Source organism: Sprattus sprattus (genome assembly GCF_963457725.1).
Source record: "Sprattus sprattus genome assembly, chromosome: 2".
NCBI classification, from domain to species: Eukaryota; Metazoa; Chordata; class Actinopteri; order Clupeiformes; family Clupeidae; genus Sprattus; species Sprattus sprattus.
The window spans coordinates 44193642-44216165 of record NC_137921.1 but is presented as its reverse complement, the minus strand read 5'-3'; the positions used below and the strand labels follow the sequence as shown (position 1 = coordinate 44216165).

Sequence of the window (22524 nt, the reverse complement as noted above, 5' to 3'; positions counted from 1 at the left end):
ATTGAACTTAACACTAACAATCACGGCCGAAGAAACGAATTCTGATGTTAATTTAACCTACTTCTGAGGTTCTCTTGAATCTCACGTTACCTAGCCTGACGCGCCAAATGTTGAATTCGAGAATGATATGGAAGACATCTTACATCCTAAACCTTTATCTTCTTATATCATTAGAAGCGTCTACACCCTTAGTAAGAATGTGGAACTGAAGCCTTTTCAAGATCTTTCTTTTCGTGCGGTTTACATAACCCACTCTAGAACAGCCAAAAAAAATTAACCCTCACCTTCATCATTCCACGTTTCCGCCCGGGGTTCATCGCTCATGACAGCGCCCTGCCTCCTTCTCCATCCAGCAGGGCCTGCAATACCCTTTACTTTGTCTACCACGCCTTGATAAGTAATCTCTTTATCCTAAACTCGCCTAAACACCACCAGATCCCTGCTGACCAAGCCTACATCTAGGACCAAAGGACCTAGGAAGATAAAAGTGTAAATACGATATTCACAACAAAAAAATTGCCCCGAATAGAATCCAACCGGAGTTGGGTTTTGATTCAGAAGTTCACTCACTGTGTTATTCTTGCCGATGTTGAATGGCACAAAAGCAAATTGAGAACCATCTGCAAATTGCAGCAAAAATAATGAATATTGTACAGATTTATTGGGGGCTTCTCCAAATATTTGCACTTTTTCTGTACAGTTTGAAATGGTCAAATAGATGACTGTACGCTACTTTGACCTGTGTAACAGCTAGATGCAAGACACCGTATGCAAGTCCAGGCAACCACTTGTCAAGTCTCTCAATATGTCCTAGGGGCTATAAATAAAATCTGCAGTTGGTGGCATAAATGTACAGTATTTTACTGCATAAGCACATAATAATATACAGACATGAAGGAAATGTACAAAATGGAGCCAAATTATTTTTCACCAGGCTCTTTTTAACACACAAACTTCAGCGCTTAAAACTTGCAAAACAAGAGCCACATCTATGGAGCACAGCTAACTGCCTCTCTGCATACAAAAAAAACTAAACATATTATATAAAAATAACAAAAAAACTAAGAGTGTACAGTCACTTTTCATTTACACAACAATCTGTTTAACTGTATTTTGTTATTTTTTTTTCCTTCCTCAAATTTTCTTTAAACATAAATCTTCAAAGTTCTCACATTCTTTTATTACACAAGTACATCGCACTTCAAGTACATCTGTCACCCAGTTTTGTACTCTTCTCAAACTGCTCCATGATGCTCCCGAGTCAGGCTAGATATTTTTTTTAAAAGCAACCTCCCCTTGCAAACAAACAAACAAATAATTAATTAACAAACAGTACAAAAAAAAAAAAAATACTAGCATCACTACAGAGAGGGCCATGTGTATGTTCATTATTTCCCGTCTAGCACGCAGTCGACCTCTAGGGACTGGTGTGATAGCACAACATGGATAAGAGTGAACAGGTGTGCAGACAAGCCCACACATGTACATGGTCTGGGGGGCTTAAAACAATGACGAAAAAAAAGAAAGAAATAAACACACAGACGTGCTTCTCATGTATAAAACACACACAGAACACTCATGATGTCCTAAGTATACTTGATCATTAAAGGCACCAAAACCATGAAAAGGGCACTATTAGGTTTAGTGTCGGTCACCCTCATTTAGTATACAGTTCTTTTACTTGTGAGTGTGTAACAAATGGTGACCGGGAGGAGGATAACAGTGTGTGTGTGTGTGTGTGTGTGTGTGTGTCAAATGTAAAAGCATGGATGTCCAGGTTGGTCTTGGCTTCTTTAATGACCATCCTGATCAATGCTCAGGCCAGTGCTGGATCATTTTTGGGAGGAAAAGGTTTCAGCTGCTACACGTGATTTAAGGTAATCGTCTTTGGTGACAGAAAGATGACAATTAAAAACTGGCCTCACCAACTAGAGCAGCCTTCCATAGACGTTTGTCATCAAAGGCAAGATAGACACACTAAATCAAACAGTGCTGCTACTACTACTACCAGTCAACCATAGGCCACACAAAGACCACAAACTCTTCAATGGACTCCAGAACTCGGGACAGTTTGACAAAAAAAAAAAAAAGGTGCAAGCAAATACAGTCACCTATTGTGAAAAGCATTCTCAGTTAAATCTCATTTCAGATGTCCAAAGAAAGAAATTCAAGGCCCCATATGAATTCTTTAACTGGACTAAGGAAAACTGCCCAAGACAGAAAAGGCTAAATCACATAAGTAAGTCTGGGTCTCCTTTGTGTGTTAATCTAGAGTGTATGACTCTCACTGAGGGTGGATGATTTTGTGAAAACTTGAGAATAGATCAAACAACAGCAGAAGAGCTTGCATTTGTTTGAGTGTGTGTGTGTGTGTGTGTGTGTGTGGTGGGGGGGTTAAGTCTTTAGGGCCTCAGGAAGGAAGTGGGGAAACTGAAGGGATGAGAAGGATTAGTCTTTAGGTCTTTAAGTCCTCAGAGGGAAGTCGAGGGCATTTTTTTGGGGGGGGGGGGGGGGGGGCTAGTTGAGTCTCTAGGCCCTTTCCTTGCGCTTGAGCTTGGAGCTCTTCTTGGTGGTGCCGTTCTTGTTGAGAAGCTTGAGCACGCGCTCCTTGTGGTCCAGCACCTTCATCATGGTGTCCCGTGCCTCCGTCACCTGGTCCATCACCAGCTTACAACGCTGCATGTTACCCTGGCAACAAGGAAAAAGGTGTGAGCAGAGCAAGGAATGCTGGGATGTCTGTCAAGTGTCTGCTGAACCCTTAAAAGAATGCTCTTTGACTGGGGTGATCTGTGGGTGCTCCGTGTGAGAGTGTGTGTGTGTGTGTGTGTACCTGTATGAGCTCATTGATGCGGTGCAGCTCGTCGTCAGCTCCTGCCCTCTTCTTTGGGATAAGGCCCTCTTGCAGGCTGGTCAGCCGGCTGTACACATCATGCTCTAGACTTGACTGGGGTGACACGACCGTGAAAAAAGATGGGCATCATTTCACAAAGAGAACCATGTTTAAATTAACAACAAAGTCTAATACTTAATGCCTAAATTTGTTATGAATGGATTCTTCTTCAGTTGAGTCTCTGACATGATTCTAATTCATAGAAAAATGGAGATTACAACACAGAATGTATGGAACTTGGAAGCCCAGTGACTGTTAGCAAAATAGCAGCAACACTGAAGTCACTGTAATAGCTTACCAGAATATGTGCTAGGATGACAATTTAACTGTTGGTGCACATGTGGTGTGTGTGTGGTATGGTATTGTCTCCATGTGTGGGATGGGTACAATTCTGGTGGTGTGTTTTTTGAGTGTGTGTGTGTGGTGGTGGTGGGGGGGGGTCTCAATGTGTGGGATTGGTATAACTCTGGAGGTGTGTGAGTGTGTGTGTGTGTTGTAGTCTCCATGTGTGGGATGGGTATGATTGTGTGTGTGTGTGTGTGTCTCCATGTGTGGGATGGGTATAATTCCTGTGGTGTGTGCTCACCAGCTGCATGAGCTGAGCAGCACACAGGTGGATCTTCCAGCCCTGGGCTCTGCACACCACACCCCTCTGATTGGCCATGTCCTGCAGAGAGCCCTTCTTCTCGTCTGCACCACAAACAAGGCACAGGAAACGTCAGCACAATACCACCCATAAACCAGTCCAGTTAACATAAACCTCACTACACCTGTGCAGTCATAGTAATGAAAGAAAACAGACAGACATCAGCTACAGGGAAATAGTATTCAGTTGTGGTGCTAGGATACTGACCTTTGACCCGGATGTCGCTGTACCTCTGGAAGTGGTGGTAGGCGGCTCTCCAGGGGTTGCGGTAGTGGCTCAGCAGAGTGATGGGCGGGCGGATGCGTTTGGGTACATAACGCACCCCCTCCTCGTCTGAGAGAGGAAGGAGACAACAAGCAAACGTCAGTCAGACTTTAGGAGGGGGAACCCTTCACTGATGATTCTGACTGACCACTCATGTTTATGTTCAGTCCTTTTTCAGAGTTTCAGTTTTTGAAGTGTTACTTTGGAGCTCATCCAACAAATCAAGCTTAAAAATGGGGGGAGAGAGAAACAGTATTAGGCATTACCCTCTACCACTGGCACAATGACTCAGTCAGGACTTACCCACATACTCCCTAGGCGGGGACTCATGTCGGTCCGACCGGCCACCCATGGTTCTGCCCCCCACCTTCTCCTCGTCTGTGCTGTTGGTCTCCATCATCTCGCTCTCCTCAGTGGAGATGACGTGCTGCTGCTTGCGGGGCTTCTTCCTAGGGGAGGCTCCGGGCAGCAGGTCCCCAGGCTGGGAGGGGGCGCTCAAGATGAGTTGGCCTTGGGAGGAGGAGAGGGCTGGAGCGGGGCCGGGCGTGGACGTCACATTGGGCGCTGCTGGAGAAGAACAGGATGGACAAATGGAATATAGGGAGAGGGAGAGAGACCGAGAATTCAGAAAAGGGAAGAGCAAGGACAAAAAAGGAGGAAAGCATGGAAAATAGACATAGATGGATTAATCAAAAGACAACCCCAGTGATGTGTATGCCTATATGCCTGAGATTAGAACCTCCAGTCTCGTCGCAGGCCACCACCGATAACAGGAAGGCTAGATAAAACAGCTTGCATACCTGGCTGTGAGGTGTCCATGGTTTCCACCTCCTGTTTGACCTTGAGCTCGGGGCAGGTGGAGCTGACCGCACACACAGCCGTTCCGCTGGCCGCCGGCTGGGTGGGGGAGGCCACAGCGTTAGCCATGGAGGCGGGGATGGAGGGCGTGACCGCCATGGCCACCGGGAGAGCGGAGAGGACCGCCTTAGGCTGGGAGGGGGGCTGCGGCATATGTGGGGCCAGTAGGGTGGGGATGGCCTGCGATAGGTGCTGAGCCTGAGTGGGGAGGGGCTGCTGCTGCTGCTGCTGCTCTCCGCCATGGGCGGGCAATGCCTCCACGGCGGCCATCACCGGGGGTGCCATGGCAACGTGCATGTCGGTTTTGGGCTTCACTCTGCACAAAAAAACAATACTTATAAACAATGCTTGCTATATTCTGATCTGCTTTTTGATTGTCAACAGTTAGATTTGCCTCTACACACAATAAAATGAATAAGCGATGTCAAGGACTAGCATGCATGTAGAGTGTTCCAGTGAGATCAAGGCTCAAACAGATCCATGATTTTTTCAAAAATGAAGAGCAAACTGTGGTGGTGAGCATGCTCTTTTAAGGGACAAAAAAATCATCAGGAAACATACTGCCAAAGAAAGAACACACAAACAAACCAAGACCCCATCTAGCATTAGGCTGTCACTATGAGGAGACTCTTCTGTATTCATGCAGCCGGGGGTGGAAAGCTTACCCAGCCGGTCGCGGGGACCCCGGTACCCCCCTGACGGCGCTCTCCATTCGGCCGGGGCCCGGCTCCCCTGCCTGGGTTGCCATCAGGTTCTTACGCACAGCTCTGGAAACACAGGGCCCCAGGTGAGACACACAGCCAGCTGAGAGAGCTCTAGCCCAAGCTTGCTGCCTGCATGTGGGGCTCTCTGAGCAAATGGTTGACAAATTCCTCCACAGAGCTGACAGACTTGTTCAGACTTCTTGACAAATCTTGGATAATGAACCAATCAACTGGCACTATTCATTTTTTACGAGATTATTCCTACTTTAATTATTGCATCAACCATTATGCCCTCAGTTAATCTGTAGCCTCCACACAGACAGCAGGCATGGCTTGGCCACTTATGATACATACAAGCAAATTAATGTTGCTCAGTAATCCTTTTCGTTGGATACTTCGGCAGTTGATTTTAGTTTGTTTCCTTTCAACTCAAAACACTGCGAACTTGAGGGTACTACCTCTTAGTCTGATCGCTGAAAAGAAGACTGCGCGGTCGTGATATTTAGCTGAACACATTGTTGCAGTTTTATTGAGCACAGCTGTAGTTTCCTCACATACTGTGCAGCGACGCAAATTAATTCGACCCTGTCCTTGGGAGAGCATACACACTTGGACTCGAGGCTGTGTAATGAATATCATTTGTCCACCCTTGAGGGGCTCCTGTCTAGATTTTCACTTTCCCAGTTAAACCTGCTGCACTTCATCTTTTCTGCTGACGGAGGCACACTACTTCAACTCTACTGATGAGGCTCTCCATCACCCCTTTTCCCAGAGGCAGCACTGTGATCTCTCCAGTCTCTAGAATGCCTTACATAAACAGCAACAGAGTGGCTAATACTTAAAGGACCATATGGGGGTCACTGAGTTCCTCTACAATGGCACTGGTTTTTGTGGCATGTTTGCCATCTTGAATCTCTTCTAGTATTGGTAGAGACCCTATCCACCAGTGTGCACAGATAACTTTGTTACAAAACTGGCAAATGCCAAACTCACCCCTCGTTGGCCGGTTTCTTGCGGAGGATGCTGGGCCTGGGAGAAGAACCGAGCGTGGGTGCTCCAGAGCCCGGGCCCTGGGGGTGGGTCTGCACCACGGTGGTGACGGGCTGGGTGGAACCGAACGTACTGCCGATGGGATTGGTGACAAAGGTGGAGCTGTCAGCCAGGACCACTCCTAGAATGAGACACAGTTCAGAGGTTCAGGTGAAACAAACCTTTTTTTCCTCCTTACATCCTGTGTTTCTAACCTCAATAAGCACCGTGGTCTTGATATCCATTCAACCCCTACACTCCATTTAACACCATCCTTCAATAAATAGCATTACAACTCTACACTTACAGTATCCCCAACACAAGATCAATAACCGAATTCTCTTGCGTCTTACCTCCTGGTTTCTCTGGCTGTGGCTGCTGTGTTGCTATTGGTGCTTGCTGGATGCCCTGTGCGCTGATTGGTGCAGTGGCGTGCAGGCCCTGCACTCCTATGGGTGCGGGCTGGATGCCCTGGGCAGCCATGGAGGCGGGCTGGAGGCTCTGGGTGCTGATCTGGGCCGACTGTAGGCCGATGCGGTCAACGGCCATCAGCTGCATGGGATTGAGGTGCACAGTGGTGGCCACGCCCACACCCGCCTGAGTGGGCATGCCTGGGCTGGGGGCCTGGGGGGTGACTGGGGAGCAAGAGGAGTAGAGGTTAGGCAAGGCTGTTCTGGGATCAGACACAGGGACAGAACATTACAGACCATCTTGCACTCACACACTCACCACACCAAGAAGCTTCATAGCAATCCATTTTGAATTAGTCAACGCTTTACATTTAACCATCTCACACACCCACACACAAGTTGATTTAATTTAATTTTAAAAACAATATGACCAATTACTGACAGACATTCATTTTGGACAGCATCTTCTAAATTACTCATTAGGCATGCTTGATGTGCTCTTGTGATTGGTGGGTATATACCTGGGTACTGGCGGATGGTGGACACAGAGCTGGTGATGGGAGTGTAGGTGTGTGTCAGAGGGTACGGAGACGACGAGTAGGTGGGTAGAAAGTATTGGAACTGCACTGGCACAGAGGGCCTAGAAGGAGGAGGAGGAGAGAGCAGTTTCACATTTCAGATTAGACACCTGGATTCGGGATTATACCCATGCAGCCTAAAACTTAACAAAAGCAGCAGACATAAAAGACTACAAAAACCATCACAAAGTCTGTAAAAACACTTCAATCCTGGATGAAAGGGGCATGCCTGTTGTCACTGCGTGGCTCCATGGCAACAGGATTGGGAGAGGAGCGATGCCCTGGGATGGGGATGAGGTTGGTCCTCTCGCCGGAATAGTCGGCCTGGATACGGGGGGAGGTGTGAGCGATGGGCTGGGGCACCACTTTGGCTAAAAACAAAAAGCGACAAATGATTATTTTTTATCCATCCAGTGTTTATCCATTTTCAGTGAGGACAGATTTGGATCGGTGTAAACATTTGGAGGATTTGATGGACACTCACCCACGGGGATGGCAGAGGTAGTGACCGCTGTGGCATGGGAGGAGTGAGAGGGCATCGTCATGGTGACAATGGTGTTGCTGGTCATCTGCGTGTGTGGAATAGAACCTAGCAGAGAAAACCCAAACAGAAACACATGTTGGTGGGACTAACTATATTCACACTAATGTGAGCAGAACCAACTCAAAGGCAAAGACAGTTAAAAGGGGTTTTGTAGTTCTAGATATGCACAGTGAAGCAAGTGCATTTATTCTCAAGATCGCTCACCTCCAGCGGTTGTTGATGGCACAGTGTTGCTGGCAAGTATTGGAGCCACAGTTGCAGCAGGAGTCACTGTACTAAAAATAGGCTTCTGTAGAGAGGTGTTTAAAAAAACAAAAACACCACAATAAATAGAAACAAAAAGAGAGAGTGATGCAAATATGACTATCCCAAAGGAAAGTAGGACAAAACTAAAGCACTGAATGATGGGTGGGGAGACGTCTCTTACCTGAGTCACAGTGTGAGGGGGCTGTGGTTTCTGGGCTCCAATGGCAGGGTGGGAGGGGAGGGTGATGCGAGTGGCCGTGTCTCGGGGTGTGGCTGGCCTCTGGATGCTGATGGTGGCTGGAGGGGGCTGGTGAAGCGTCAGTCCTGGCCTTCTACAGAATTAATTTTAGAGGTGTGAATTAATACAGGCCTCAGTATTTAGGCCCATGTCTAAATCAGCATATACTTTTAGGCATATAGGCTTATTCAGATATTGTCCTACAGAACATAACATAACACAAAACAGCTGGCTGAAAACAGTTGTAGGCCTATGTGTCATAAATAGCCCTCATGCATAGGCGGAGATCCCGGGGGGGGGGAAAGGGGGCTCCGTGTTTCAGTCAATCTGCCCAGTACACGGTCAGGTTGTGAGATTGTTTCTTCCTCTCTCCCCTTCCCGCTATGATACACGATATGTAAAGATACTTACTTCATTCTCGAACGCAGTAAGAACATGTAAGAAGAAGTTTTTCTAAACTCCATTTACGAAGTTCCAATCGATATGCACAAGTATTCTAAGTTTAATGGATTGACATGACAACGTGAACGTTTGCCGATAACACCTGTAATTTACACCCTTACGATAGCTAGCTAGACAGTTAGGACACTGTACTCTGTCAGGGGGAGGTTAATGCTTGTTAATAAAGGTAGGTCTACATCTCAGTGCCTCTCCAGATTAGTTAAATTAACTGAAGGTTAATTAATGTCATTTTTTTGTGCGGCCCATGAACAATGCTGGTATTAATGGCATGGGGTGAGAGTGGTACACTGGGTAGAGAGGTTGTATCATAATCAGAAGGTTGCTAGTTCAATTCCCAGTTGAAGCGTCCTTAACCTGTTTTAGAACTTATTTTGAGCATCAAGTTCTCTTGAACTTTGGACATCATTTGTCTGTGAGTAGATATTTTGTGTAAGTGCATTCAATGCCGTTTACGTCATTCAAAAACCACTTCAAATGTATGTTTGTAAATGTGATAAGATAATTCGGTATTTAGCTGTTTATGCTAGCTCTTGTGAAAGCTATTTTTTTCATGCCCCCCCCTGGAATTACTCTCTGAAATGTATTGTCCCCCCCCTACAATGAAATGGGATCTCTGCCCCTGCCCTCATGTAAAGCCTATTGAATGAACTGTGGATTGTATTTGGCTAATATGACACTGAAGGAAGAGGTAGCAAGTAGGCTACTAGAATTAAGCTAAGTAGCAGAGGTATACTAAAGCCGTGTGTTAATTTGCTTGATGTGTTTATTGGATTATGCACAATTGGATTGTGTACATGTGGTATGTATTGCCAGTTAACTTTTCATTCACTAACACCTATGGTCACAGTAAAATGACGTTGACATTAACTTTATTTGGCTAGCTAAGGAATGGGTAATATTGCACGTATTTGCCAGCGTTATCAGTAAATAAACTTTTCAATAATCATCAAGACGGCATAACGGTGTGAAATGGGTTTAAATGATTGTTGTTTATATTCATCATGTTGCCATGCATATTCTTTAATTACTTTGTTTTAAAAAGTATAACGTACGCTTTTACAGCTTCCAGCTGAGATGGTGGAACACGAAAAAAAAAAACGGATTCAATATACGCATACACCATATCTTTCCTGTACGTAGTCATTTTATAACTGGATCTGATTTTACAGTGAGTAAGACAGACGGCTCAGAACGGATTCAATATATGCCTACACTGAATCTTTCCTATACGTAGTCATTTTATAACTGGATCTGATTTTACAGTGAGTTAGACAGACGGCTCAGAACGGGCCAGAAGACTCACCCATGGATCATATCTGTAGAGCTGTGAGTGACCACCGGGCTGATGATAGGAGACTGGGTCCTGGAAGCCGAGATGGGGGCCACCACAGTGGGCATCACAGCTGTGGCGGTGGTCACTGCTGGGCGAGACTGTGGAGGCAAGGAGAGGTCAAGCTAAACAAACAAATAAACAATGCTAGTGTGCCAATTACTACATTTTGATGTTGGATTTTTGCGTACCTACAGCCTGCATCAACGGGGCATGTGTATAGCTAAAGAGGCCATACTGGAAGCCACCTTAATCTACGGAGCATAAGTATGGCTGAAGATGCCATACTTAGAGCCACCAGTAAATGGGCCTTTGCTCAGACAAAGTATTTCTATCAAAACACTGTTTCAGTGCTATGAAGAGTTACACAATACCATTGAGAAACTAAGAGTGGTGTGGCCAATTAAGATGTTCAACTTCGACACTAACAGTACATGGAAAACCTGTCAAATGTCATACATTGTGACGCACAAAGTCCTTTGCCCTCTCTGGTGAATGGGACGATTGGCTTACCTGGATGGACTGGTGGATGATGTGCTGGACTGCAGCTGGCTGGCCGGGGCCTGCACTGGCTCCGGACGCTGGCCTCAGCACTGTGGGCCCTTTGGTGCTAGACATGACAGCTGCTGCAGCGGCTCCTGTAGAATGCAGCAAATAATCGTTTTAATTAGTTAACCAATCAACCCCTTTCTCTGTAAAAGACTGATCTAAAACACTCCTGTAAAATGTCCGGCAGATCTAAATGACAAGTCTGAACAACTATGCAACTTCTGTGCTAGTGTTTAAAAACCTGACGTTTTGCTGATATGACAACCCCGTCCTAATTTTCAGTAAACAATTGTGGGTGCGGAAAGGACAGACTGACCTCGGGGCAGATGGGATGTGAAGGTGTGTGGAGGGGCTGCAGGTGAGCCAATTTGAAGGCCTGGGGTGCTACTGCGGATGATTTGCACATTGGCTGCCATCAGGTGGTGCAGATTACTGGAGTGGCCCTGGGATAACACAAACACCCATTTTAGGATAGAGCAAAACAGAAAACCCATCCAGACAAATAATGCAAACGATTGAAGTAACCTATATATTCTCACATTTTCTTAATCTTTAAACAAAACTTGTGTCATGCCTAAGCCTGCAGTAAAATTCAGCGAAATCCAGAAAGTAAAATCCTCTGCAGTATTTTGGATTTCATGATATAACAGGCTAATTACACCAAGCACTAAATAATACTGAGTAGCTAGTAGGCATTATAACTATTTGAGCTCAGCCAAGGAAGAACCAAAAACATACCATATCTTCTACTTTCCTAGCTTGAGGTTTTAGAAATAGGAAAACGAAGAGGCAACAACAACTTACCTGCTGTCCACTGATGGTTGCCACAGGGATGGAGGAGGTGGGGGCAATGCTGCTCTCCAGGGTTACAGCAATGTGAGTGGGCACTTTGGGGGGCACAGAAAGGTGCCCTTGGCCAGCAGTTGGAGCTGGTGCTATGAGGCGGCTGGGCATTGGTGACTTCATGGCAGCCTAAGATGCATAACAACTTGTAAACAATAAAACTACATATGCTCTCCTACCCACACAAACACCAAAAAACACTGTTGCTGGCTATTTTTAATAATCCACAATAGGATTTCAGCATCTAATAAGACATCAGAGAAGCACTCAACTATTGCATTTAATACTGAAATGCTTCATGATCAACTACATCATGCACAGCTTCAGTTTGTTATGGAGGTCTGAGGGTTTAGAGAAACACTTACCTTCACAGGTCCGTCTGGGAAGGTGGGTGGCTGGCCCTGGGGCAGATGCACAGGTGGGCCAGGCAGAGAGACAGGTGGGCTCGGCTGAATGGGTACATGCTGGGGTAGGGTGGGCGGCTGTCCCATGGACTGCACCTGTGGGTAGGGCCTCACCACCACAGGCTCTTGCTTCTCGTCACGGAACGGCAAGGACCCTCCAGTGCCACTGCTTGGTAAGTGGTCTTGGACACGGTCAGTATCTCGACTGCCTTCATCATCACCTGCTGCAAAGAAGTGGTTCAGCCATAATCATGATACTGGATCGGGCATCGTATTGCATCTCAGGTTCCTAGCTACATATCCTTGCCACTTCTACGTTTTCAAACCATTGATGGTAAGGCTACTGCAGATATGGTTACCTGGTGACTGCATGTTCAAAAACTTCCACGACACCTACCTGGCTGGTTCCCTGCCGCAAGGCTGGCGTTTCCTCCAGGTGCCTGGCCTTGCCCTACAGCTGCGGAGGGCAACACTGTCCTTGGAAACTGCTGAGAACTCATCTTCCTTCTAAACAACAACGTTAACCTGCCAGAATAATAAAGGTGAATAACTATAAGTTCAAGGCTATCAGATGGGTCTGATTCCAGCAAAATTCATTAAAAGGCAAGTTTAGCTGGAAACGTGCTAGATACCACAGGGGTGTCCTGCACTATGCAACGCTCGGTATTTTTAAAGAAGCTTTTCCGCACAAGCCACCTCGATAGGGCAAGTGAGTTTTAGAGCACATACACCCGAACTCATCCTCAGATTAAATAATGAATGGTATTCGGAAAAGAAACCCACGAAGGCAACTGTTATCGTTATACTGACAGGCGAGGGGAACGTTAGCTGACTAACGCAGCATAGCTACCGTTAGTAACTTCAGTATCTCCGATATTGAGGCTAAAGAATAGAACGTTGCAGCGGAAAGCATGAGCGAAGTTTCGAACAATACATGAAACACCTAGAAATCAAGATTGAGGGGCGATTGTTTGACACGATCAAGGCAGTGTTTCATGAATTAGCTCTGCGGTTAGCCAGCTAGCCCGCAGCACACGTCAAGCGAACACTACCGAGGGGAGAACTATTAGCAGCAAGCTAGGCAACATGTAACCAATTGCATTCCTGGACGTATGTGCAATCGGAAGACAGGCGAAACAATTATATCGGGTAAAGTAGCATTTGGACCTCCCAGGGCAGCTGAAATGAGAACTACTTCGTCGACCAACATTTTTCCAGCTTGGCTAATGTTAGCGAAACTCGCTAACAATAGCTAGCTAGCTACCGCACTATGCCATAATGCATTTCTTGTTCACAGGTTTAAAGTTATTACTTGTTCCACAGAAAATATAGACATAGATTAATACAACGGTTATGGAAGGGGCTTGCGATGGCGCCGATATTTTAAGAAATGTAAGTACCGTAGAGTTAGTCACTCTCCATTCGTCTTTTTAGTCAACACATAAACCGGAAGAATGCTGACTCCTCCACAAAGCCCTCTAATATTATGGCCAATCACAGAACAGAACGGCAAAGAAAACAACCAATTGTTATCCGTTTTCTTGTGGGCGCAAAGGGATAATCGCTCCCTGGACCCAATCACATTCAGGTTCCTCAATGGCACCCAATGACACCGTAAACTGGATACGTGCCCGCCCCGTTACGACTGTAGCTTGAAATTGGTCAACAACACCACCACAGTTAAACAAAATCTTTAGTTCATGGAAAGACACGCATGGTTTCCCAGTTCCATTTCCAACGCAGTAACTATGATCGAATTCGAGTTGCATTATTTTAGCCTATTCTGGTTTCTAAAACGATTAGTTAATTCCCACAATGTACCGAATGATAGCCTACTATAACATTTGTTTGTCGTGCGCATTACACGTATGTTCAAGTTTGGTGCAGTTGAAAGCGTTTAAGTGTAGTTCGTAGTCATACGACTGCAAAACAATATTTTCTTCTTGTGGGATAGGCTACATGAAAGTGCAAAGAGTACACGTGAGTAAACATGAAATGGGCCTGCAAATCCAGTAGATGGCAGTCTTACTTTGAGAGTGATACTGAATCTGAGTCTGTAAATTAAGTCTTCTTTAACGACATAGGCTTTTATGAGAATATTATGTCCAATATCTAGTTTGCTCTGATATAGTAATGTATACTTAAAATGCAACACTATAATACAATTTAATAAAAGGAAATATACAGTGGGCCTATACCACTTTACAGTCAATTGCACATTCATATTTTATTTATGTATTATTTACAGATATACACCCACACACACTGACCAACAAACATAGCTTATTTTCTGGGGTTTTAATGAGCAGTGTTTATCTTTTCAACGCATTTCCTTTGTATTTTGGTTGGATTAATGTCTGTCCACTCTGGCTTGATAAATCAGAAGAAATACATGTTTTAACACTGTGTGTTTTACCTTCCGTTAACAAATTATTTTATTCCATTAACTGAAATGCAAGTGGGCCTTTGGCCTGCCAGGTTATATGGGCATGAAGGATGAAGGCCCCTGTTTCCAAAAATACCTCACGGTGCAATTGTGTGATTGTTGGTGGACATGGGGATCAGGGAAACAAATGTTTCCGGTTTCCTGTTTGGCTTCAGTCCAGACTTCATTCCAGGGGGCTTTACCAATATTTATACAAGGAATTCCAACCAGACCCGGTCGGAGATCCTCTCCTGTGAGTCTCTGCATTGCATCAGTAGACTATGATGACTCTGGATAATAGGACAAAGGCTATGGCCTCATTGCTCCATGATGTTCAGCACTGTTCAGATAGTGGTGTGAAGTAACATACATCTACATATCCAATCTATTCTATCTGACTTTACACAGAAAACATTTCGTGATGTTTGCACTTGATCCGAAAGCCGAAAGTGAATCGTTATATGGTGAAATATGGTGCTTAGTTATACCTGTATGAGTTATAGTTGTATTGCAAAAGTTCTCTATTGTTAAATTCCAAGGAGAAATGTATTTTTGTTTTCACCCTGTATTGCCATGATAGATTCCTAACCAGATAACACAAGACTTTGACAAGCCACCACTGACAACTGTCCTTCGTGAGTAATGGTTTCTGCGGGCATTGTGAAACCTGCTTCGGTTTTGCCCTGTTGTGGTTGGATAGCCAATCATACCTGTACCTGAGTTCCCCTAATGAGAATGTACGTGAACATGGAAACGTTAATGTGTGAGTACAATGGGTGCGCACAAGTGGAATCCATTTATGAATGATTTTCTTTGGACCCGTGGACACTGCATCAATGTAGCTACATTTTCTCAGAGGAGGTCAGACGCCTACCCTATGCAAGTCAGTCAGACAGTGAGATGGGTCTGAGGTCTTGCGAAGGGCACTACTGGGACTACATGTTAAGCGAGCACAGCTACATTTAAATCAGAAGACGCTGGAAAGTATTTATATGTTTTGCATGTTTCACACCTTTAGATCTCCTCATGAAATTCACCCCACATAAAAAACAGAGAGGGCTCAGTTGCTTTTATTACCCGAGACAGAGAGAGCGGTGAAGTCAGCAGAGGCAGGAGGCCACGACAGGGGAGAAGGTGGGCATTGGTGTTGTGGAGTCGGTGGATGGGTGGGGTGGTGGAGGTTATCTGTAGAGGTAGCGGCTGCAGGGATTTCTAACAGCCCGTTATGGATCAGAAAAAGCCTGCAAGAGCGCGGACAACAATCCTGGAGCTCCAGCATCGTGTTACCGGCACATTCACAGGGGGCATTACATCACCCAGATACCCAGGATGCCTTTCTGCCATGGCCCGTCGTGTGTGATCCTGCAGGCCACAGCTATTTTTCCAACAGGAGTTGGGGTTGGAGGGGGGGATATGTTATTTTTGTCCACTCGCTCATAGAGGTGCCTCTGTGCTGCCCAAGCATGTGATGAGGTTGCACTGGGGTTTCAGACGGCACCAACACCCAATGGAAAAAATCACCAGAAACTCCCATCACAGAAACTCTGGAAGAAGTGACACTACAGTTAAATATTGCTTGCATTTACTCCATCAAGGAATCCCCAAATGCATCATGTGCATTTCGTGAGACAGGTTCCACTTTAGTTTGACCCATAAGGGTTTTACAGCCATTGTCATGAAGTTCATGGAAAACGACTTTCTTTAGCAGGAGCTCTAGTCTTCTGAACAAGTGAAAGGCGGCAGAGTGAGAAAATGACTAAATAGACATAAATGCCTATGTTTGCAGTTAGGACAGGAATGAATAATGAGTAATGACAATGGTGCTACTGTGAACAGCTGAATCAATGAGGTTATTTAGATAATGGGATTGATTGATTGTATTGGATGTTTAAGTATGTGGGCCAAACACAGCTACTACAGCTGTGATGTTCTATACAATTATATACTGTTTAGTATACTAATCAAACTGTTTGGTATGTTTTCATTTTCCCATGAAGATGGAAAAGCCACTGGATGCTCTACAAATGTGATAAGTGTAAACATCCCTTGCCTCTGATTTTTACAGAAATTCAAGTTTTCAGTCTCTTTTTTTCATCTCTGTGGCCGATGTGATGTAATGAGCTCTTGCCAGCAACATTTTGCAGTGTTAACATGGATGAAAATATTACAGCATCCATGACAATGGTACAAACCTTATGGCTGTTTAACATCATGGTTGCAGACTTGTGTTTTTTGAGCATGCATCCCCTCACCAGTCATCACAGGCTTAATTTTAAGCACATATTCCACTTCTGCATTTTCTCCAATGTTCTGGAACCCCTTTGCACATATCATATTACCTAGGAATATATTTAGAAGGATTCCTTGAAAGAAAAATATATAGTTTTTACTACTTTTTCTTCTTTCCGCGAAACCCAAAGCCAGAAACGGTCTGGCAGTAAACCGTTTCAGTGGGCACGCAGGGTAAAGAAGTGAAAAGAAACAGACAGCCATTCAAATTCTCTCCAAAAATTCAGCAGGCTTCTAGGAGCCTTAAAAACACAGGGGAAGAATTGCACAGCCACTCTAGGCTTTGCACAGAAGTGAAGATAATTACTCATCATTACAAGTGTCTACAAAGGCCATAAATGCCACAGAGTTTTCAAACCAGAAAAACCACAACAAAAATATATTCTTACACGGCTTATACACTTTAGAATACAAGGCAAATGGTGTACAGATGCGTGTTATCCTTTTGCTTGCCCTGCGATAAGCAGTAGTTGTTTTGTGTAATGCAGAGCTACTTCTCATACCTTGCTTTGGTATGAACATTAAAATATGACAGCCTTTGCTTGTCTGAGAGATAAAAATCAGTAGCAGTATCTGTGACATCCTTTTCCCTTCATTGGAACATGACTGTCTACGCATCCAAACAACAATACATCAATTAATTGCTCCATTAGGCTTTTGCTGTGGTTTGTCCTGATGTGACACCTTTATGGGGTGATTTTATAAAAAGGTCTTTTCTCATGCTATAAGTCTTTTTAGTCTTCATAGAATTTAACTAACAGGATACATGAAATTAAGGACATACACATTTCAGCATACACATATATTGACTCTTTAGGTAATCATCCATAGTCAATTTCTAGAATGTAACAGACACGTAGGTGTTGACTGATTGAGGAATAGAGAATACAACGTCTGTGTTTCTGAAACTTGTCAAGCTGCTCGAGCAGAAGAGAGAGAGAGATGAGGTGAAAATATGAACACAGGCATGCAAGGCATTGAGGCATAATTCAGCGGGGAGTGCACACTGTCAGACTGGTTACGCAAGACATTTTTTCTGAGTTTACAATGTTCATTAACAGGGCAAGAAAATATGCCTTTCTGTCTAAGAAGCACATCCCCCTGAAAAAAGGCGATATCCATAAATTCACCCAAGTGGAATTCCTCAAAACCTCTGGGAGCATACTGGAATGTGGACTGTAGTCTCTCAACTATGAATGTAAAATGATGGAGGTGAAGGGCTGTGTCTGCATGCAATGCACTGAAGCGGGACAATTCATCTTTTCACATTCTTGGGATTGTGCCTCCCCACAGAAAGAATAGGGTCAGAGGTTCTGTCATTATATCATGAAAGGCAAATGAGACGTTGAGTTCCAGATGGACATGTTATTGTAGAAGTACAGCCATAAGGGATCTCAGAGTGTTTAAATGGGGTGTTTGAGTCAAGAGTAGCAAATTCATGTTCTGGGGTTGTGTCCTTGGTGGTGTTCGGTACTGTGATCCGTTCAGCTGTCCAGGCACATGCCAGATGCTCCTCAATAGCTCAATCTGGAGCAATGTGTTTGTTGTCTTATCTGTCCACAGTCTTAGTCGGCTGCTCTGAACCAATGCTAATTTTCCCAAACAGTCAGAGTGCGTTAGATGATGGAGGGGGGTTGGAAGAGGACCTGGAATTTTCTGGGCAATCTGAGGCCTTCTGTGAGGCTTTGGTTTCATCACTGTAATGAAAAGCACCTAATTCCAGAGCCTAAGTGAATTGGGTCAGGATGTGGAGGCCAGTGCCTCAGAAAGGAGAAACATTCCCAGTGCTGCATGGCATTGTGGGAATTTGACCTTCTTGACATTTGCATGCCCCATCCTCCTTGAATATTTCCAGATTCTCACACGCGGAGGCGGTGGTGGCCCGTTGATCTGGGAGATGGAAGAGTGGAATGACATTTTTCCACTACACTGATGGGAGAGAGCACAAGAACAGCATACTGGCTCACAGCAGTCTCATGGAGTGCTCTGTGACAAAACTCATAAACAATGGTCACCTTTGGCCAGGGTCCCGGTGCTGTGGTCCAGGCTCCTGTTTGTGTGTGTGTGTGTGTGTGTGTGTGTGTGTGTGTGTGTGTGTGTGTGTGTGTCTGTGTGCGCGCGCGCACGGGCAGGGAGGCAGGCACATGCCACGCGTGTCTCGCTTTCCCACTCCAGGGGCCCTCCGGCCCCATCAGGAGATCCATGAGGTTGTCTGCCCTGGGCCCCTGAATGCGTGAAGAATGCAGAGCCATGTAGGGTTATATAAGAAAACCCGCCGCTGGGTTCACGCCAGCGGAGGTGAAAATGCCGGAGAGAAACAGAATGTCTCCAGATGTGACACTCACCACTCCTGCCATCATCCGTCGTCTTGGCAATCCGACCGAGGGCCGCTTGTGAAAGCCACATAACCAGAATTCTTGTGGATACTGTGTACTGCCTGGTTGGGAGGGCTGGATCTGGGTTGTGACTCCCAAGAGGATAGTGATCGGCAGGTTGATAAAATCTAGTTTCAGATGGAATGCATGGCACAGGAGAAGAGGATTTCAGGGAAATTCAGAGAAAGGGGGAAATTTCCAAAATTCAAGGTTTTTGCCTCTGAAGAAAGTCTTTTGGGGTTTTAGTAGAAATCACTTAAGAAAGCACATCGTTTTAACATCAGAGCCTCAAACAGCATTCTTGTTGACAATTTTTGTGTGTGTTGCAATTCTGTCAAATCATGAATCATTGTGATGTTATGCAACGGCTATACATAAACAGCAACCAAACACCTTTCTAATGTCTGTTGCCAAGTAATTTAGAACAGAGCTGTGCACAACGTCACCCCAAAGGTATTCATTGCCTCCCTCTGAGGCACTGCCATCATTTAGCCTTACTTGCAAAGCCCACAATAGCATCAGCGGTTGCCCAGACCTGAAAAAAACAACACTTACATTCCCCTTTTTATAGGGAACAGAGGTTTATTCAGACCCAATTTACTAAGGTTTGGATCAGAGGAGAACAGCTATTCTGCAATCTGTGTCAAATAGTTTGAGAGTTAGCTAAGCATTAGTGAGTGCATGCCTTGAAGTGGGACAGACGTCAGGTATCCACCTGTATTGGCACACCTGGTGCCCCAGCGCCACGCCTGTCCCTCACACGCTCAGTGACTCATCGGCTAATACCTCCGCTCTGTCCTAAATACCAGCGGCTGCTTTTGCTACAGATCCAAAATGGGACGTCTAACTTCAGATCACAGCTTCATCCTCATGATAAAATTTGAGGGGGAATAGAGACAGAAAGAGAAACTGAGAGCTATTAAAAGAAAATATAGGAAGAAAGAGGGAAAGAAAGAAAGAAAGGACTACAGGATAAAGAGTCTGGAAGAAGAACCACAATTTAGTTGGCCATCTGGCTTCATCCTCTTGATAGAGTTTGTGTGGGAACTAAGACACAGAAAGAAAGACATATAGACAGACTGAGAGAGACAGAGATAGAGAAAAGAAGGACATAGAGACATGGGATAGAGAATCTGGAAGAAGAGAAGCATTTTGCTGTTGACTCAGTGGCAACGCCCCCCAGACTGTAACGCTATTGTGGCCGGGTGTCTGTGCCACAAGGCAAAATGGGTTTGGGTGTAGACATGACACATGATAATTATTTTCCCACTCCATTTTACAAAGGACAATGGCTGCACTTTATGTTAGTGGTTTGGCCTTACAGGGGTTATTTTCATCGTTTCAGTTATTTTAAGTTGTACTACAGAAAACCGCTTATTTTGACACAGTCCAATTATATACTGTGTTGTTTATTTAGTTTGGGTTGTTTTAATTTTGTTATTCACACTCACTACCATTTTCCATACATCCCCCAGACTTACATGTGCATAGGTACTGAATATACTGTGTGTATATATATATATCAGGAAACCCTACATTTTATATGGGGAATATTTAGCTGGGTCAAGACAATTAGAGTAAAGGTATGCAGTCTCTCCATGGCCCCCCAAAAAGAAAGAAAACATAGGCTCCCTGAGATTGTGCTCCAGTACACACAAACAGGTCTAAAATTAGAGGACATTGGCCTGATTTATGAGGAAAAGGGAAAGAGGATGGAACGGGGTTGGGGTGGAGGGTGGGTGTGGGGGTGGGGGGCTGCATTCCATAACCGCTCAAGGCAGGAAGTTTAGGAATCTCCATGGAAATGGAGGCAAAACACACCACTTGACTGAGCTATTTTTCCAAATATTTCTCACTGAGAGTTCGGAGAGAAAAATGCCCAGGGGTGCATGCACATGATGGGGCCCAGGCTGCTCTGCTGTGAAGCTGCCAGATGCCCTCCTCAACAGCGAACATATACAGTGAAGCAAGGTTGGACCATACACCTTGTGGGAAAGCATCCAAAAGAAAAAAGAAACTTATATTTCTCTCAGAGTAGTCATTGTAAAACCCAATCGCATGAGTAATGTCCATAGGGACTGAGACCTTCCCCTTGGTGTTGTCTGTTTTGCTAACTTCACAAGCCATCACACTTCCAATCTTTGTCATTTCACTTGCTTGAAAAGGGTAGACTTCCAATAAGCATTTAGTCTGATTTAGTTGGCCTGCTCATGCTCACAGTGGGCATAGCTGTATCCCAGGGCTCCACTATGATGCATGCAGATAGACAGCTCTGGCAAGGGCAAGTTGAGGCTGATGGGATTTTTTTCTCCTGGAAAACTCCAGATGTGTGTGGAATGCACCGGCCACCCTATAGGCAGAAGCCCAGAGGATGGGTTTTTGGGGGCTCCCTGTGGAGGCCTCGAGGATATGTGCATCTGCAGATGTTGAAGTTGAAGTTTCCCTCCACGAGTACATCACCTTTCACCCAGAGAGCTGCATGCTTTTTCAACATTCCTGATGGGGGGGGGGGTAAGAAAATTCCATGTACACATTCAGCCGGAACAAAATACAGGAATGATTGCCTGTGACAACTTGCAATTAAGGTTTATGGTTCCCTTTCAACATTTTACATAATGTTCGGAATATCCATATAATCGCAAACTTTGTAGGCAATGGCAATAAACACCGTACATATATACGGGAAATGCTGTTCAAAATGGCAAAATAAGAGCAATGCTTCTACGTTATCCACAATAAGTTACACAAAAACGTCTTCCTTCTTCTGTTTTTCTTCTGTAATTATATGGCATGGCTGCACTAAAGTATGAAATGTAATATAGGATGCAACACTAATTTAAATACAAAATATTTCACTGACCCCCTCACGTCTACATGAAGTTAAGATGAACCACCGGCTGAAGTTTCTTCCAAAGGCTCTTGCTCATTTTGCCCCACAGCCACTATTTTGGAAAAGTGCTTAGTCTAGCAGAGCCCCACTTTTGCTAAATCACTTTGATGTTTTTACACACTGCCAGTTTATCAAGATATCTGTTATAACTTTTTTAAACTAAGATAAATAACTCTTGACATGAGACAGATTATACCTGATATGCTTTAAAGTGAAAAAATATGCTTCCCACTTCATCAACATGGTTCTACCTCCAACAGCAAACTACATTTAAGATCACATGACAAAAATGTATGGTTGTCCAGATACAGGTGGTGGGTCGCCTTACCCACTGACTCATCATACCCCACTCTCCCCTACGACAGCATCTTGTGCATTAGTGCTTATATATTGCCCCTTTGTGTTTGCTGCTTGCAGACAACCATAAATGGCATGAGTAAACTGTCAGGCATACCATTCAGTCAATAAAGCTTCCAACTGCCATCTGCTAAAGCCCATAGAGACGAGGAAAAAGAGTGGCGCCTGAGGTAGCACTGCAATGCTGCACACT

General features: G+C 44.8%; 1 protein-coding gene across 5 annotated transcripts; it reads right to left on the bottom strand.

The window, feature by feature from the left end:
- Positions 1-840: 840 nt before the first annotated feature.
- sap130a (Sin3A-associated protein a) lies at positions 841-13420 on the bottom strand. 5 transcript variants are annotated; one of them, XM_080832997.1, is made up of 21 exons: positions 13396-13420; positions 12393-12520; positions 11957-12219; positions 11553-11720; positions 11065-11191; positions 10713-10837; positions 10173-10300; positions 8351-8501; positions 8128-8212; positions 7864-7968; positions 7609-7750; positions 7323-7441; positions 6745-7026; positions 6356-6533; positions 5324-5425; positions 4601-4974; positions 4104-4367; positions 3744-3869; positions 3477-3580; positions 2831-2944; positions 841-2688 (listed from the first exon to the last, which is right to left on the bottom strand). In XM_080832997.1, exons 2-21 carry the CDS (start codon positions 12493-12495, stop codon positions 2530-2532), a joined length of 3219 nt encoding a protein of 1072 aa, XP_080689123.1. In that variant the 5' UTR covers positions 12496-12520; positions 13396-13420; the 3' UTR covers positions 841-2529. The 5 variants fall into 5 exon arrangements, with proteins under 5 accessions (XP_080689123.1, XP_080689124.1, XP_080689126.1 ...); XM_080832998.1 differs by having other exon boundaries at positions 4104-4364; XM_080833000.1 differs by having other exon boundaries at positions 8351-8498.
- Positions 13421-22524: the final 9104 nt, after the last annotated feature.

What these genes read in the sequence shown, in the direction of transcription:
- sap130a (XM_080832997.1), bottom strand. Translation starts at nt 12,495, where the DNA reads ATGAGTTCTCAGCAGTTTCCAAGGACAGTGTTGCCCTCCGCAGCTGTA. An exon ending in CACATCCCATCTGCCCCGAG is followed by an intron (nt 10,838 to 11,064) that starts GTCAGTCTGTCC and finishes TGCATTCTACAG; the next exon opens with GAGCCGCTGCAGCAGCTGTC. An exon ending in TCATCCACCAGTCCATCCAG is followed by an intron (nt 10,301 to 10,712) that starts GTAAGCCAATCG and finishes TTGCCTCCACAG; the next exon opens with TCTCGCCCAGCAGTGACCAC.